We start from the raw sequence: 13,272 nt of genomic DNA on the forward strand, positions 1-13,272 counted from the left end.
AAAAAGGTTCTAAACCATCACACATCAAGATCTAATATTTTTAAAAGAGGGAAATAAATAAGTATCCCTAAATTTCAACTTCCAAGTAAATCCAATTTCATCCAAATCATAATCAATGGACACAACCTAGAGTGTCCATCATATGTTTTGACATATCTAATGGGTATGTTTGTTGAATATGTAATGCATACAAGCACCTTTAAAGTGCTCAAGCTTCAAAGAGAATAGGTATTGGCCAAACGGCCCAAAACCAGTAAAAATATTAATAACAATTTATGTTGAATATGAACCCAAAGACATAAAAGACCAACCTGATAATTGAACAAGGAGAAGGCAGGTCCCATAAACAGTCAAGTCAACAAATTAAACATAAGAATTCTTTCATCCTGAAGAACCTAGACAAAGATTTCTCTTTGAAGATGGACAGGTATGCAGGAGGATGAAAAACCAAAAAGAGAACATAACAGTTTCTTATTTGCAATTTTTGGTCAATCTTAAAGAACTAAACTGTTCCTTTAGCAACTATCTGGAAGGCTTCTGATGTCAGGTGTTCCATAACCCACTGATTCTTTCAGTTTTCTGATACTATGGCCCAAGAAGTAGTCTCAACATGTCATGATATCACAAAGGTGAGTGGGTGCAGAAGACATGTCCAAAAAGCAAATTAACACATTGACCAAGTAAAACACCCACACGTTTAACTATGTGAAAATAAAGGAGGTGAGAAGTCTCAAATTTGAAAATAGAGACACATCCTCTTCCTCACATGAAGCAAAGACACCAACATGTCTTACACATTCCCTTTATTAAACCCAAACTGATGTAAAACAATAAATACCAGCACTATATAGAATATAACGCATCAAATCAAAGACCAATACCCAACACCTGAGATTAAATGAGGACCAACACGTAGATGCAGGATTACACACTACGCACATAAGATCTCTAAGAAACATGTGACAAACACAGCCCATGTCTCAAGTTAAACTTTTAAGTGACCTTACCACTAAGCCAAAAAGTTTGATGCTGTGGGTTCCTAACTACCATTCAGTACCAAAACAAGTAGTAAGCAGGATTCTATTAACAGATTGAACTACCACACAAACACACGCGAATTTGAACCAATTTCAGTGACACCAGGAATGCAGCCCCCCAAGGAACCGTAAGTGAAGCCCTTACCCTGATCATGTTGCAAACACACTAAATCACAACATAGAAGAAGAGGATTCAAGGGAAATAGGGTTAAGGAAATAAAATAAAAATCTTTAGAAACATAAAAAATCTAACAAAAATTCTAGGCAGAAATCAAAATCAACTTAAAGCTAGGAATCCGAAATTGACACTAGGGAAAAATAAAAAACTTAGGGTCTTTTTATTTTGTTATCAGTTTTTATGTGTTGTAAAATATTCGTTTTTTTTTTTTTGGTGTGTGCGCTCGCTTGTTTTCATTCTCTGTTTTAAAAAGAACTCTACATACATTTGATAAATCTGTCATTTTTCAAAATTTTGAAAAAAAAAAAAAAAAGACTAGAAAATAATGTCTCCTGAAAATTGTTGTGTATTTTATCAAATGATTGAACATATGTAAAAATTATTTTAGATAAAAAAAAAACTACCCATCCACAAAAAAAATGGTTGGTTGCTCATCATAGGCTGGATTGGTGATGGGGGGGGTAGCCTGTTGATGGCCAAAGGAGTAGCCAGTTAGTCAGATAAAAACAAAAATATGAACAGGAAAACACCAAAATAGTGTTTATTTTTTCCCAAATATATAAAAACAAAATAAAATAACAAAACCATATAAAAAAACAAAAAAAAACATTCAAAAGTTGTTTTTTGAATCACAAATATTACCATATAACTTAGAGAAGACTATTTCATATGTTCTAAAGCCTAGACCAAATTCTTACACATGCTCAATAATCAACCTCTAATCTCTACATGCAATCCTCAGTGAAAACGCAGTTCAGTAAATGCTACATAAAATATAAATATAGAATAATCTAACTGTCTTAATACACCATCAAAAACAGATTATTTCTCACTTAACAAAAAAAAAATAACTATTTGACAAATTTTAGCATGAATTAACTTTAACTTTAAGAATATTATTAACCATAAAACTTCTAAGAATAAATTGCCCCATGCTCTCTTTGGTTTGGGCCTTTTGGCTAGACACTTCCCTTGGTTTATTTTTCGCTATAGAGGTCCCTATACTTTTCATTTATTTCCAAAACAGCGCCTCCTGATTCTCCCACAGATGTCACTAATAAAATTACAATGTCCTCACTGGTTATAACCCAATCGTCATTTCGCCAGCAATTGTTGGATTCAGCAACTGCCATTGTTGGGCTGCTACTGCCACTGAGTTCAATTAATGACTATCGACCACTGCACCACCGTTGTAGGGTTGACCGGTACACCCGCCATTGCTGCCATGTCCACACACCATTGACGCTGATTGGAGGAAGAGAAACTGATGTCCCTGTGTCCAGTCCTACCTACCTCCAGTCCTGACCTGCCCCAATTGGAATGTTGTACAACATTATAGCCAAAAACAAACTTGATCTGGGTGGGTCTTCGTTTGTTTTGATATACAGAAGCTCTTAAATTTTTGGGTCTGAATCAATCACTGTGAGGAGGAGGGAGAGAGAACCATTGTGGGGTTTGCGGGCACAGCAAGAAGTACGAATAAGGCAAGGTTTGCTGAGCTTGCTGCCACTGGAGAAGGCTTCTCTTCCTCCAACTGGCATCTAGCTTCCAGCGAGCAAGGGCACCACTAGAACCCATATGCTGGAACCCAGATGTATTCTTGCAATTACCTTGCTATAACCCAGATGAGTCCCAGTGGCAACCTTGCCACCAGCACCCATTTTTATTATTTTTATTTTTTAATTAAATAGATAGATTAGTACAATGTTAGTGGAATTTAACATAATTACATTTTAATTCACACAGTTTATACCAAAACTTAATGGAGGGGTTGTTCTAGCAGCCAATGGGAAGTACAGGGACCTATATGGAAAAAAAAAAAAAAAAAAAACCACATGGGGTGTGGGGGCAATTTACCCTATTTCTGAGTAATGCCCATACAAACCACAATAGAAAAACATCATCCGTAATAAGTTAATAACATAAGAAAAAAAAAAATAAAGTCAATTCATTTTATCCAATATCCATCAATGCTGCTTCACTATAGCCCAAGGAGATCCATTTATTTCAAAATTACAAGATAACCCAAAAAAATTCCTTAGAAGTTTCCCAAGAGTTTGTGTATTCAAATCAGGAACACAGCCCTTTATGAGGTTTTTATGCTTATTAGCCATGAAGCATAAAGGTATGATAAAACAGGCCTTGATTGATAACATAATTAAGCACCTAAAACTCATGCATTCAGTGACTTTAAAAAATTCTATGTATTAGATTACATTTGATTTAATTTGATTTGTTTGTCTTTTTTTTATGGCCAACATAGTGACAGCCATTAGATCCACCTCTAAAGGACAATTGGCACAATCACCTTATCAGAAGTAATGTTGACAACGGTTATCAAATGAAATGCATTATTGTTTGATAATACATAATCACCTAAACTTTAAATCTGAAAATTGAATGAAAATGGACCATTGACTGAAAAGGGGCCTTAATTCCAATAAAGAAAGGCATGACTGTTAAATTTCAAACAATAATGCATTCACTTGATGATAAATTTCATTTTCATGCTCAACAAGTAGGTCTACAGGTAGCTTTTAGAAAAATGCATATTCAAGTCAGCTGAAAACCAAGAAAAAAACATCATTCCAACAAATCCAAAATTATGTATGAGGAAATAAAAAAACAACAAAATTCATCAACTTACAGACTCAACAAATTCCTCAGCAATATCCACAAGAACATCCTCTACTTCGGGATCCAATTTCTCTGATGGATCAATCTGTACCACAGGCAAGAAAAAACAAAATACTTCTGAAACTGCACAGCAAATTATCATAGCAAAGAAAAAGCAATGGTTAATAATCAGGCAGTGAGTATACATTAAAAGGGCCTTCCAAGGTACTTACAAAACAATCTACCAGGAAGTAGATTATTCTGAGAGGAACTGGAATGGGATGGGAGTAAGGAGAATTTGATTCAATGTTTGAAAGGAGACATTTTCATTTCCCCCTGTGAGCCAAGAAGATATACCTGTTTTTCTTTATTCTCTATTGAAGCAAGAGGTTATTCTTTTACCATTAGTGTTGTTATTTTCTTATTTGTTTAGCATATTGCTAGTATTTATGTTATTAGGTTTTAGTTAACATTTATAATAGTGTAAATTACACTAACCACCTCTGAGGTTTTACCTAATTACAGAAAGTACCAATCTCGTTTTAAAAATAGTAGAGACCACCCCTGTTGTTAAAAAGGAATAGGATAAATTAAACATTTTACCCCTGGGTTCCTCCCTTGCTTCTTTCTCTTTCCCTCTCAAAACCAAATATATATATATTTTATTTGACAATATTAAACTAAATAATATATTCTAAAAATATATTTTGAAAGTGAACTGAAAATTAAAACTATATATAAGCTAAAAATAATATATATAAACTAATCAGTATATGATATTTTTATAAGCACTTACGTAAGTACATGCTTTATGACAGGAGATTATGAGGATCCAAATATATCTTACCACAATAACAGTTAGAAAAATATAAATACAGGAACCACATGCTCACCTGGCTTAGCAGCTCTTGAATGCTTCTTTTGCTTAGAATCCTATCACAGGGTTCAAGAGTATCTATGTTCCCTACTTTACCAGGGACGCCTGAAGACATTGTGCTGGGCTGCACAACTGTATTAGAGGAAGGTTTCGAGTTGCCAAATCCTGGACCCCTCGGAAACTGTTGTTGATGGGATAATGACTGTGCAATTCTTGAAGATTGAAATTGCTGCCCATGATGGTCTTGTGATGCAAGCGAGGACGATGGCTGTTGTGGTTGTTGGGAGGTTGATGTTTGTGGTTGCTGTGACGCTGTCAAAATTGGATGATGATGTTGCTGAGGGATATGAGATCTCTGCTGCAAAGATTGTTGATTAATTTGCGGTCTAAATGATGTTGGTGGCAAAGGAGGCTTCCCTTGTGGTCCAGGTGACAACCAAGGCTGATTATGAGACTGCATACTTTGTGATGTACTAGGTGATGGAGAAACTGGAGATCCACCTGTTGCAACCCTTAACAAGCCATGCCCTTGGAAACTCTACAAGAGAGGGAGGGAGGGAGGGGGGCACAAATATTATTCATAGAACAATCAGATGAGACGTTATCTTAATGATGGCACTGGCAGTTTTATATATCTCTGACACATCACCCATGCAGGACATTAATTGTTGGTATTAAGAGAGCATGCATGGAATACAAAAAAAGTGCAGGACACCCACTCCTCTACTAAAGGAAGTATGAGTCCCAAGTTTTGCAAGCTAAAACTGAAAAGGACCAGCATTCAACAATTGTCCTAGAAACTGGAAATTTATAGCAGCTTTTGACCACATCAACAAAAGCCTGACTTTTATCATGAAAAAAAGCCTGAGTTTAAACCCCACAATACAATTAATGTCAAAACAATTCTTAATTTTAAGAAACTCTAAGGCCATATTGCCTAAACTCGGTTGAGTTCAGATCACGAACAAGGCAGTTCCAGTCAGCACCTTCCATAACACTGCTAAGGGTCAACTTTAGTATGGACATGGACTATGTGACATTTGAGTCAAAATTAACAAGAGAAGCAAAAGGTTATGCAACGACACGAACAGCACAAGTGACATTGATGCAGAAACTGTAGACGGAACGCAGGAAAAGCAAAGAATCTGTTGAGAGAAGTACAAGAAGAGCAACAGAGATATGAAAGTAAGTCAAATACGTGAAAAGAGAGGGTGAAGATCACAGAGAGAGAAGGGAGAGAAATCCCTATTATTCAATATTCAATGTCAAAAACCTAAGCTGGATAATATTCTTACACCAGGAATTTATATACATTCACACCGTAAAATTAGGACATAAAAATACAATTGTGGATACTTTGCTAAAATTAGCCACAAGGCAGGGGCACCTTCTCCTGTGAAGATCAACAACCATTTACCTACAAATTAAGAAGAGGATATTTGAAACCCTTCTACCAATGTAATTCATGACCCAGGTTGATGCAGTTTTTGCCAAGTCACTTGCCCACGTAAGTTAAATTTGTCCCAAATTTCAGGAAAGAACATTTTTGCTGCAGCATCTCAGTCAAAAGGCATGGATCTTCAACAGATGTACCTCCTTCCCTATTTCCCATGGTAAAGGAATCAGTCCCTTTGACCCGCCGAGTCCTTTTGTCACTGATGGAATGGCTACCTTTTGCAGCCATCACATGCATTGGTTCCTGGCAAAAACCCAACCAGATTTGCTGCAAGGGGCAACCTGAGATCTTGTCGTTTACGGATATTAGTTAGAATTAAGGTTCAGAAGGAGTACTGCCCTCTCCATCATAGGAGAACTTCAAACACTACATAGCCTAGAGGGAGCGCTTTGGAACTTAGGCATACTTTCTTAGCGAGGATGAAGAGCCACCTTAGTGCAATGATCCGCTCATGTCATCCAGGTCACTATACAAGGCTCTCCTCTACTTCACATCATCCCTTTTAAAATATTAACGAAGATCTTCCCATAGGATTTTATTAAATATTATTCTGGCTTCATATTATAAAGGTTAGTTTCACAATATCAACTCTGGCTTCATATTGTAAAGGATAGTTTCACAACTCTGTCATTCTAGAACGAGGATCCTCCATAAGTCGTATTTCTAAATTGTACAAGTTGGTTTCACAGTATCAAATATGTAATGGAACTTGAACATACTAATTTGCTTCATTCACCGCCATCTCAAGAAATTGTTCGATATAAAGATGATACTAGAACTTTATCTCATCATTCCCTCACTAGAGGGTTGCATCAGGAAGGGCATCAAGCATAAAATTTTGCCACAATTGTCTTTTGCGTGGATTTGTATTGTCAATGTGACTTTCAAAAGTAAATTGATATTATCAACGGTGTGCACTGTCCCTAACTAGGTGCAGTCAATATAATGATGATTATGATTCTGCCTTCATCAAAAACTAGATTAGCACTTCCATCACAGAACAAATAAAAACCAAAATCCATATAAAATCAATTTCTTTGGAACCTGATTTCCTGATACAGATGAGCCAAGTGGTAACCTCTGAACACTAAAAGTGTTAGCCATGGTTTGGCACACATGTTTGAGTCAACACATGATAAAGGCTGCTCTGGGGATCCAAAGCAGATTGTTTACCTAGGCGACCTCACTAGTGTCTCAATACATTCATTTGCCAAAAACTCAACTAGTACTAACTAAGATGTGGAATAAAAGATACCATTAGCCTCAAGGCAATGTGGACACCTAACACTATGGGATAGACTAAGCTAGACTTAGTTGGCACAGCAATGTAAACTTTAAGCTAGACTTGCAAAAGAAAGCTTTATAATTTAAAGATTTTAGGCCTGTTAGGATTAGGAGCTCTTAGAAACTGATTCAAGACTTAGATTTGCCAATCTCTCTACACTCCTCACCCGAAAATCAAGATAATAACAGAATATATTTACAGCAATTGAAAAACAGAATGTAAATGAAGGATAAGAACAATCAAACCATCCAAGAGACAAAGAATTATCCTGGTTCAGATTGCTTTAAAGCAATCCTACATCCAGCCTTCTATCCGAGAATAAATCCACTAGAAACCAGTTGAAACAAGATACAAGAACCTCCTTTCTCTCCATCACACAAGTTCGCTGCACTCTCAATAGAATACAAGGACTAATTTTATCTCAAAGCCTTTCACTCTCTCTCTCTCTCTCTCTCTCGCTATCTTGACAGCATCACTTGCATCTAGAGAAAAATCAGAATGAATGAGAATGTTATATCCGACTGCTAGCACTCGCCTCCTATTTATAAACTATAGGGAGGCGGCAATTACAAGGGATTTAAAAACTTAGCCTCTACAAAAGACCAACATACCCCCCATAATAAAATAACTAAGTTATCTAATCTAACTTCGAATAAAAAACAGTCAGAAAAATATCTTCATTCTAAACAGGTTCTTCTCTTCAACTTCTAGAGCTAATCTTCCGTGCAAAAAAACCCAACAAGGCCGATACATCTAAGAAAAAAAAGTATTTATTGTGACTAGATCAGAGGAAGAAGAAAAATGAAGACAGAATAAGCTTGATGATTGAGCACAAAAGCACATTGAAGAGTGATTCTCTTTGTTTGTCTTCACTTAGCGAACAAAATTGTCCTATAATTTAGTTGACAAACCATCAGTGAACCGTAAGCTAGAATTACAAAGAGATACATTAGAATTTACAGATTTTTGAAAATTCTATCTGAAATCAAATTCCAATTTTAGGATATCAGCTTCTCAGATTTAAAAGCCAAATGGATATAATAAATATATGTCCTCGGAGTTTTATTCAGTTAGTTGCTTCAAACAATGGAGCATGTATATTCCAGAATCTGCATTTTTCCTGCAACTGACACAAAAAGTTGAGGGTGCATACAAGTAGGGTTTAGCAATCAGCTTTTTTGATCGGTTATAGGGTTGTTTGGTAACTTTATTTAATATAGAATAATTCAAGGCAACTTTTAGGAATTTACAAATCTGGAAGCAACAAACAGATTCCAAGAGCTAAATGAAGAAAAGCCCTCCCTCCCTAATTCCTTATTCCTACACATCTGAAACATTTCTCCTTCTGTCTCTCCACAACAATAAAAAAAGGTTTGCAGTTTCTCTGCAAAGGTGAACATCTGGAAACTAAATAATAACAGCCCGACAAGAAATGTAAACAGAACTAATGTAAACGGAAAGAGTTGTGAAGGCATTATCAATTTTTCCAGTGATTGTCAATGAAAAGGCCCTCCACTTTTTTGTGATCCTACTATTATGCGCAACATGCATCTACTTTGTCTTCAGTCAAACTGCTTAAATGTAAACAGAGTTAATGGCAAGAATGAAACTTACTGGAGTGAAGCAAGCTCAAGGAGAAATCTGGAAAGACTGGAAGGCGGCAGTGGTCAATGGCAGTGTTGGCATCACAGAGAGTGAAGCACACGGATAAAGGGTTGCAGACAGAGAAGCTCAAGGAAAAAGGGTAGGTCTAGGGTTATGTTAGAAAGGGGGAAAGTTGGAAAGAGGTGTATTTATATTCAACGGCAATTTCATAAATAATCAAACATTTATGGACATTTTAATAAACACATAATTTTTGTTATTTTGGTTAAGAACCAAAGTATTATCTCCAAAACCGAACCAAACTAAAAACTAAACTTTTTAAAATAAAACCAAACCGAACCGAGTGACCCAAAAACCAAACCCAATTAACAGAAATTCATTAATTCAGTTCAAAATATATTTCTTTATTTGACGACTAGAGAGGGTGATGGAATGGAGTTGAATATAAGATATTTCTCCTCAATTGGAAGAGACATTAATAATGGAACAGAATGGAAATGAATGAAAAGTGTATCCATCCATTTCCATCCAAATGCCTACTTTTGTATCCCTCAAATTGGGGGAGACATGTATGGAGTGAAAATGGATGAAAAACTAACTTTTGTGCTTTGACAACATTAACCTTAATATTTTTTGAAAGTTCAAATTTTTCATTTACATTATCACACTTCAGCTTTTTATTAAATGGGCATAATGATCATTTGTTGATTAATATCCTTTCATTCCATCCATTTCCATTGTTTTCCTAAATAAAGAGAAATATTTTCCATTACTTTCCATCCCCTCTTATGCCAAACGAGGATAAAATATTTGATATTTCATTTCACTCATTTCCATTCCATTCTATTACTAAATCTCTCCAAAACTGAATTAATGAATTTCAGTTAATCTGGGTTTTTTTTTTTGGCATAATTTGGTTTGGTTTGGTTTTATTTTAAAAAATTCTGGTTTGGTTTTATAGAATGATGTGGTCACCGATCAAGACTCGGCCCAAAGCCGACCCAACCACGCCGGAACAATATTTTAATACTTCTTAAATTTTAGAATTATACTTGATCTAGGATTCTACTTCATGTTTAATAAAGTTTTAGAATTATACTTGATTTAGGATTCTACTTCATGTTTAATTAAGATTTTATTTTTATTATAATTCTAGTTCTATTTTACTTAGGATTTATTTCTATTAGAATTCTAGTTAGATTTTGTTTACAAATATTAGATGGATTTGGATTAGCCAAACAATATAAATATGCCTAGGATCTAGGGTTCGTAATTAAGTTTTCTCAACACAAATTTCAGCAACTTATTTGAGTTTTCTTAGCAAAACAATCTTGTTTTTACGTCTTTTTGAAAGCCAACCTTCGGCCATTGAAGTTTGTTCTTTCAATGGTTTATTTTGGTGTTTTTTTTTTTTCCACACATGTGCTACATGCTGCGTCAGGTGGTATCAAAGCGGTTCATCAACCAATCAGATGGTCAATCTTGAAGGTAACGGTAGCAGTCAGTCTCGTGACGGTGATCGGGGGTTACCCGCACTTTGGAGAGCAATCGAAGAACAACGGAAAATAACTTGTACAATGCAGCAGCAATTGGAGTGAATCCGCAACCAATTAGGCATTTTACAACGAGCTAAGGATAATTGGAACCGAACTAATGGCGTAAATCAAGCCGACTACATTAAACCAGAAAGACCAGCCATTAATCCTGTCCTCGTTAATCCTAGAAGACCAATGATGGATGATAGCAACGATGAGGATGATCTTGGTCGTATGATAGCCAACCATAGTGGTAGAGGGGTTAGGAGGAATGCGCAACAACACAACTATTGGGGAAACGATGAGTATAAACTAAAGAATGGCTTTTCAATGAATTTGGAGCTTGATCTCGAACATTATTTTGTCCTAGCAACCTCAACGTTTCCAAACTCAAGTTTAGTTTATGCTGCTAACATGACAGAAATTCTAAGGTTATTGACTCATACTGGCATATTTTCCAGTCCCAAGGGCTTAGGCATTGTTTCGCAATCCAATGATGGTGGTGTTTCTTCTCATCAGCTTGCAACTATAAAGGAGATAGAGGCCATGGTAGCAAATCCTTCTAAAATTTATTCAGTCTCTGGCATGGTTGAATCAAAGGCAATGGGAACATATTCACCTTTGTGATTGCAAAAGCAAGATGGTCACAAGGGTCTCTTCGTGGATAGGGGTGTTGGATCTCCCAAGCTAGTTAACTCGGGTAGTGCAACTGCTTTCAGTATTAATTTGAAAGTAGATTCTGAAACTAAGAATGTTGTAGCAGCTGCTGCTATAGCTAATCAAGTGCTTAGACCAAAGGAGGATTCAAGCATCAATATTTTAAGTGATAGACAGACTACTGGAAGTCATGGAATAAGCCTCTATTCGAAACAGTTGCAAAAGAATGCTTTTCCAAACAAGAAAAATCTACGGATGAATTCGAAAGATGTTGAGGAATCAAAATCAAGAAAACTGATGAGAAGAGAAGGACCTGTGATAAGATCTACCAGATTAGAGAAGCGCTCAAGATGGAATGTTCAATGTCCTCAATCTAACAGTAATAATACAATGGAGGCAGAGGGCAACAAACATGGTGATAGTTGGACCTATGCCAACGAAGATAGGGCTAAGAGGGGAAGGAATGTCTTTGCTTATGTTCCTTTAGCAGAAAAGTTCAAGCAATTCAGGAAGATGTCGAGCAAAAATTGCATAAATAAGAAGTACAAGGCAACAGCTAACAAGCATAGGAAGCACAAGGTATTTGAGGTTGGAGTATAGGTGTCAAAAGGGCCAGCCAGAGTCGGCCCACGGGCTTTTTAAACGGGCCGGGCCGGCCCTTTTACTAAAAGGGCCGGGCCGGGCCGGGCCCAGGCCCTTTTGCCATGGATAGGGCCCGGCCCGGCCCGACCCACGGCCCCCCTACAAAGGGGCCGAGCCGGGCCAGCCCGTGGGCTGGAGGGCCGGGCCCGGCCCAGTGGACCCGGCCCTTTTTTTTTCTTTTTTTAAAATAATTTTTTTAAAAATAATACATATAATATATACATATATAAATATCAAAATAATACATATATAAAAATTAATTTTTTTCTTTTAAAAATATTTTCTATCTTAATTCTTAAGTTTTAAATATTATTTCATTATTTTATATTTCAAAATTCTATATGCCTTATAATTTTTCTTGTGAATTGATATGAAAAATAATGTACATATAAAAAGGAGAATGTTTGTTTATAATTTAAATATATAAAAAATTTAACTTAAAAATTTTAAATAAATTGATGGTTATTATTTATATATATTGTGAAATTAAATTTTTTAGTATCCAATATCAATAATTACTAAAGAATAACAAAATTAAAAAAAAAAAATGAGTAAGGGCCTTATTGGCCCATAAGGGCCTCATGGGCCCGACCCATAAGGGCCATGGGTCGGGCCGGGCCGGGCCGTGGGCCCAATTTCTTTGGCCCAACCTGGCCCCCCAATGGGGGCCGGGCTCAGCCCGGCCCGTTTGAACAGTAACGAGCCAGGCCAAAGCCCGGCCCTTTTGACACCTCTAGGTTGGAGATGAAGTCATGATATTCTTAAAGAAATAACGGATTCCAACAGGAAAGCAGAACAAGCTCAAGCCAAAGAAATATGATCCTTACAAGATTACAAATAAAATCAATAATAATGCTTATGTTATGGATTTGCCTAATCATATGGGTATTTCCAAACATTCAATGTGGCTAATCTCTCTTTGAACTTGTCGGACGTGGATTTGTCCTCTTCAAATCAAAATTCGAGGTCGAATTTTTTCTCGAATGGAGGTGAATGATGCGGTCACCAAGACCCGACCCAAGGCCAACCCAACCACTCCGGAATAATATTTTAATACTTCTTAAGTTTTAGAATTATACTTAATATAGGATTCTACTTCATATTTCTACTTGATTTAGAATTCTACTTCATGTTTGATTAAGATTTTATTTTATTAGGATTCTAGTTGAATTTTACTTAGGATTTCTTTCTATTAGGATTCTAGTTGGATTTTGTTTACAAATATTAGATTGATTTGGATTAGCCAAACACTATAAATATGCCTAGGATCTAAAGTTTGTAATTAAGTTTTCTCAATACAAATTTCAGCAACCTATTTGGGTCTTCTTAAGCAAAACAATCTAGTTTTTGCGTCTTTTTGAAAGTCAAGCTTCGGCCATTAAAG

The 13,272-nt window shown here is 36.1% G+C and overlaps 2 protein-coding genes across 5 annotated transcripts in view; one reads left to right on the forward strand and one right to left on the reverse strand.

Annotated features, from left to right (window-relative positions):
- The window catches only part of LOC127791200 (transcription initiation factor TFIID subunit 12), a 52,018-nt gene that overhangs the window by 36,374 nt on the left and 2,372 nt on the right, over positions 1-13,272 (reverse strand). Inside the window, exons 3-4 of one of the 4 annotated variants that reach the window (XM_052321045.1) lie at positions 4,725-5,246; positions 3,863-3,937 (exon numbers count right to left, since the gene is read on the reverse strand). The exons of the other annotated variants lie outside the window; for them this stretch is intronic. Of the exons in view, the coding sequence (XP_052177005.1) occupies positions 3,863-3,937; positions 4,725-5,246 (597 nt within the window). The remainder of the gene's footprint in view (positions 1-3,862; positions 3,938-4,724; positions 5,247-13,272) is intronic. 4 annotated transcript variants of the gene reach the window in all.
- The window catches only part of LOC127791202 (probable purple acid phosphatase 20), a 31,854-nt gene that overhangs the window by 1,467 nt on the left and 17,115 nt on the right, over positions 1-13,272 (forward strand). The gene's annotated exons all lie outside the window — the stretch shown is intronic.

This window comes from Diospyros lotus, chromosome 14 (genome assembly GCF_014633365.1).
Source record: "Diospyros lotus cultivar Yz01 chromosome 14, ASM1463336v1, whole genome shotgun sequence".
NCBI lineage: Eukaryota > Viridiplantae > Streptophyta > Magnoliopsida > Ericales > Ebenaceae > Diospyros > Diospyros lotus.